This window comes from Cupressus sempervirens, chromosome 2 (genome assembly GCF_028749045.1).
Source record: "Cupressus sempervirens isolate cs-2001-9-10 chromosome 2, ASM2874904v1, whole genome shotgun sequence".
In the NCBI taxonomy this organism is placed as follows: Eukaryota; Viridiplantae; Streptophyta; class Pinopsida; order Cupressales; family Cupressaceae; genus Cupressus; species Cupressus sempervirens.
This window is the reverse complement of record NC_143119.1, coordinates 248,776,074-248,781,566: the sequence shown is the minus strand read 5'-3', so window position 1 is coordinate 248,781,566 and position 5,493 is coordinate 248,776,074. Positions and strand designations below refer to the sequence as shown.

At 28.4% G+C, this 5,493-nt stretch overlaps 1 protein-coding gene across 1 annotated transcript; it reads left to right on the top strand.

The window, feature by feature from the left end:
* Positions 1-206: 206 nt before the first annotated feature.
* On the top strand, positions 207-1,187 carry LOC149571986 (heavy metal-associated isoprenylated plant protein 39-like). Its single transcript, XM_089813361.1, has 3 exons — positions 207-476; positions 561-636; positions 721-1,187. The coding sequence occupies exons 1-3, from the start codon at positions 471-473 to the stop codon at positions 1,008-1,010; spliced, it is 372 nt and encodes a 123-aa protein (XP_089669487.1). The 5' UTR covers positions 207-470; the 3' UTR covers positions 1,011-1,187.
* Positions 1,188-5,493: the final 4,306 nt, after the last annotated feature.

The following is a 5,493-nucleotide window of genomic DNA, read 5'->3' as shown; positions in this document are numbered from 1 at the left end:
TCATGAGTCTTAGTAAATGACGGCGCCCGCAACTGTCCACGGGTTTCTAGACGTACCTAAATAAATATTCTTCTCAGTGCCGGCAAGTCCACAAAATCTTTTTCAGCCCAACTTACTTAAATGCTAGGAAGCTTCAAAAAATTTAAGAGATTGGACTTTTGTTTCTCAAATCAAATAAGTTCTTTCTTCGTAATTGCTCTCAATTCATTCTGAATCGGGATCTGAATTCTTCAAAAGCTGGATTATAATAATTTTTAAAATCCCGCGAAGGGTTTGTCTCTTTCTGCTCACAGGCTGTCGAACCAAGCCAAACAAGGAATCATTATTGATTTAGGGGTTTCCGCGAAGGAGAGCAAACTTCTCGCATTGCATTCTATTTATTCATCCCCCATACTCTAAAATCATTGTACTCCCACGTCTCCGGATTTCTTAGTACGGATATCAAAAGTTCTTCCCCAAAGATTACTAAAATGAAGGTACGCTCTACTGCTCACTTAGCTAAATGTGATTTCTGTTCCTGGATCCATGTTCAAATCTGAACCTTTGTTCAAAATTTGCAGAAAATGGTGTTGAAAGTGACGATTGAGGACGAGAGAAGCAAGAGAAAGGCTTTCAAGGTTGTTGCAGCGGTGGAAGGTATTTAAAGTGAGTGTTTTTTTTTCATTTTCTTTCAAACCCTAACCCTAGCCATAATTTGAGGAATGGAAATTCACATTGCAGGGGTGGATTCAGTGGCCGTGGACAGGAAAGAAAACAAGATCACTGTAATTGGGGAAGCGGACCCTGTTGCTATTGCCGCAAGGCTGAGGAAATTCGGATTTGGCCACGCGGATCTGCTCAGCGTGGGTCCTGCCAAGGAGGAGAAAAAAGACGACAAGAAGGATGAGAAGAAAGATGTGAAAAAGGATGAGAAAAAACCAGAAACACCGAAAATTGTTTATGTTCAGGCACCTTATAGTACTTACAGTTATGTCAGTGATGAAAATCCCAATGCCTGTACCATCTTATAAATTCGCTGTTACTTTGTGTTTTAAGCTCCGTTTTCCAAAGAGGGATTTTTCTTACTTGATATCAGGGCTTTAGGGCTTAGATGAGCTCCTGCCACGTTTCTTTTGGGGGGCAAATAACCAAACGAGCTGTCGGAAAAAGGTTGGTTCTTGATTAAACATTACAAATTTGGCGGAAAAGTGTGCTCTGGTATTGCTTTCTGTAATTATACCCAACTTTTTCTTTTACTTTCTAGTTATACCCGACTTTTAATTGCTGATGTCAGACTTACGAATTTTTTTAAAGTTCTGTGTGACCTTTTCAGTTTCGTTCTCATCTTGTCTAGTTTCTTGACTTAATCATATGGTGGGAAATATTTGCTTTATGGTTTGAAAGGATATGGTCGTTGCCACATTAATTTATATTTAACAAAAGCAATTCTAGTCTTGATTGGAGACGTGGTTATAGACAACAAATTTCATCTAACTATTTGAAGGGTTTTGGATTACATGATGTAGAGGAATATAATGTTATGTGAAACATGTAGCCCTACAACGCATTTGATGCGGCATAATTATAGAATAAGGTTAATATTTTATTAAAAAATATTTAGTTATGTGAAACATGCAGTCAATTGTGTTTGCCCTACAACGCATTTGATGTGGCTTAATTATAGAATAAGGTTAATATTTTATTAAAAAGTAGTTAGTTACATTTATAAAATAAAATTTAAATTTGGCTGCGGCTTCATATATTTGAATTATTTTCAATAATATTTATGTATAAATCAAATTACTTTAAAATATACGTTAATAAATTGTTTTTATTATTAATACTAATGATCAATAACAACAAATATTGAAATAATAAGAATATAAATATATTCATTAAAATATCATTCTACTAATATATAGGTGAATTTCTTTGGGTAACTTAAGAGTTAAGGATAAGTTTGGAAGAGACTTATAGAGTTTTTAAATGTTGATAGAAAGTGTAGAATAAGTTAGAAAAATCTAACTAGATAATATTAGATTCATGTGAAAAATATGGTAGAAGAGACATTCAAGAAAAACGAGTTAATTTGGAAGTTAAAATTGTAAATCAATTATTTATAATCAATGATGTCATTGAGTAGTACTCATTGTTGGCTAAAATTCTTCGGAACTGATTGATATGTTAATTTTTTATAAAACTATCAATGTGATATTTAAATTTATAAATAAATCGTCAAAATAATAATATTTTTAAAATATAATATATAAATTTGTTTTAACTGTCTTGATCCTCAAATTCTAGACCTGGTACCTATTATTAAATTAAAAATTGTTAATTGATAATAGATAATACCTTCCTAAAATTTATATACAATTATTTTGTTTTCAAAAAAATTGTTAAGAAATTCAAATAATAATGTAGAGTTAACTTGTAATAAATTTATATTCAAACCATATTATTTAAAGGTCATAAATATTTTTAAAAGTCAATATTTTTAAATAATTTGAATTTCATTAAAACAATATGAATTTTCAAAATTATAATTATAACAAGATAGAGCTTTCAATATTTTTTGATGGAGGTCATCCACAAAGACGTTTTAGATACCCAATAGCCCACACGTGTCTAAAACCTCTTCGACTAAGAGCCAAGGATTGAGGAGCATCCACACTGCCCCCAGGGGCATCTCAACCTCATCCATTATGATGTCTTTGGGCCTTGCACTCAGCGAAACTTATCTGGGTGGGCTCTTTGTGATCCATTCAACTTCACCATAGATTAAGCGCCTGTTGACAAGCTTCCAATATTAAATTAAACAAGAATGTGGAAATAATTTTAAGATTAATTAGGAGTAGCCTATTCCGAATAGGCACCGGCTACGGTGCAACATATTTGCACCTAGCCGCTGCCCTGGCCTGCCCGTCCCAGTGACCTCACTGTACCCTCCTGTAACAAAGTATTAATACATTCTATGTTTATTTCTAACACATTTTCCATGTCCATAAATATGCCAGTCACCGTCCGCAAAGTAAACTTTTTTACTGTATTCAAATATTTATGTTGTTTTAAGTACCATCGCTACAATTCTTTATAGTATGGTAATAAAATAAATTTTGTTTAATTAAAGTCAATTGATTTATAAAGTTAATAGATTTATAAAGTTAATAATTATGAAAAAAATATTATTTAATAATATATGACAATGAAATTTTAATTTTAAATGAAAAAAATGAATTTTATAAATTTTAATTTTAAATGAAAAAAATGAATTTTAAAAGAAAATAAAATGGAATGATACATGAGTTTTCATTATATTATATAAAAGAGGCTAAATTTTATTTATTTATTTTTTATCCTTATTTATTTTAAATTATTATTTTTTATCTTAAAATTTCTTATAGAAAACTTAAATGTTTTAAAATGCATTATATTATATTATGAATTTAATAAATAAAGTGAAAAATTGGTTAATTAGATTTATAGATATAAATGAAATCATTCAATAAAATTAATGTTATTTCTCATTTTCTCTAAAATTTTGAATTTATTTAAAAACTTTTTATTTATGAAAAGAATAAATAATATTTATTTATTAATATAATTAAAAAGATTATTTTTTCTAATTATATAATAAGAGTTTAGAATTAATAAAATTATAATCATATTATTTTAAAAATTATTACTAAATAAAGTTATACTAAAAATAAAAATATTACTACTAATATAATTTAGGCACCGCTACACTGCAACATATTTGCACCTAACCCGCTACCCGTGCCTGCCCGTTCGACGACCTCAATGTACTATCCTTATGTCCTTCGCTGACAAAAATATATTTATGTTGCAATGTAAATACTAGTATAGAAAATTTAAAATTACCCTTATTCAAATATTAATTATTAATTATCCATTTCAATTAACTAAATAATTATGATTCTATATCAATAGAAAATTAATTGTTTTTAAAGAGATAATCATAATTTTAAAATTATTTAAAATTAGAACAATTTTTTTTTACTTGTCATTCTAAATATATATAAAAATATCATCTATAATTATATGAAAAGTTTGATTAAAGAAACAAGGGCTCTCTACCTTAAATTGGGAAAGAGAAGTAGAATTATCAAAAGAGGATATTGTAAAAACTTACATTCTTGTGTGATTTCTTTAGAAATAATATGATCTTTAGAAGCTATTAAGAGAAAAATATATATTATTTTGAAAAAACTTAAATAAATGAAGTTTAACAATAGAATACTTACAAATATTTTAATTTAAACAATAAAATAAAAACTTTGACTTCAAATAGTTTATCTAAAATAAATAAACATACTTACAAAAATTATCATTTCGAATGTATTATTTTAACTTACCCATCTATTTATGAAAATTAAATGCATACAAGCTAACATAATCTTCAACACCATTTTGATTAAAAGTGATATACTAGGTCACGTTCATTAAGTGTTGTAATGTCAGTATATTACAATTGAAATCTAATGATTTAAATTCTATTATGTTTGCATATATATATATATATATATATATATATATATATATATATATATATATATTACAATATGTTACATTTTTTTAGTGAAAATGAAAAGTTTAAAAAATGTGTTCAATTGATGATACTTAAAACTGACTTATTACATATATAAATTAAAAGTAAATGAAATATATTGTTATCTATAATTTAAAATATTCAAATAAAAATTAAATCTATAATTTTAAGTTAAAATATTTTTAAAAACATATAAAAAAATTATTTAAATTTATCATTCCATGTATTTGAAAATAAAAATTATTAACTTATAATTTAAGTTCCACTATGCACTATGCATCCTACTAAACCATATAATATATTAAAAAAACAAAGTTTAGTTTAAAACCATCTAAGTATCCCATGTAAAATATCACCTGTAATTACAGTAAAAGAGGTTTGGTTTTTTTAATTTAAAAGTATTAACAGTTTTAATTCATTCCAAAAATCAATTTTCCTGCACGGCTGTATAAATTTATTTCTGTCAGCAAAGGACAGAAGGATAGTTTAGTGAGGTAATTGGGACGGGCAGGCCATGGCAGCGGCTAGGTGCAAATATGTTGCACCGTAGCTGGTGCCATTCTGAATAAACCTTCCTCGAGCGTTGAATTTAAAAGATATGATTGTTCTTTTGGTGGATCTGTAGACAGGGCAGAAACCGCTCAAATGGTAGATGACAATCTATAATCATTCAATGGCAACATTTGAAACCAGTGTTTGGAAATTTCCTATGGAGTCGTCGCAATCCGCCCACAGGCAGTCTCTAAACCAGTCAAATTGCTTAACACTAATACAGAAAATGATGCCAAATTGAGGGGGTTGCATCCAAAATTGCAAAATGCTTTCTATACATTCCATTCATTCCTCCTCGCAAACAAAAAATTCTTCGGTGGCTCAAAACTTTTGCTGCTCGGTAGAGCGTTTCATTGGTTTTTGTGAACAAAACGTGTTTCCAAGATTTCAAA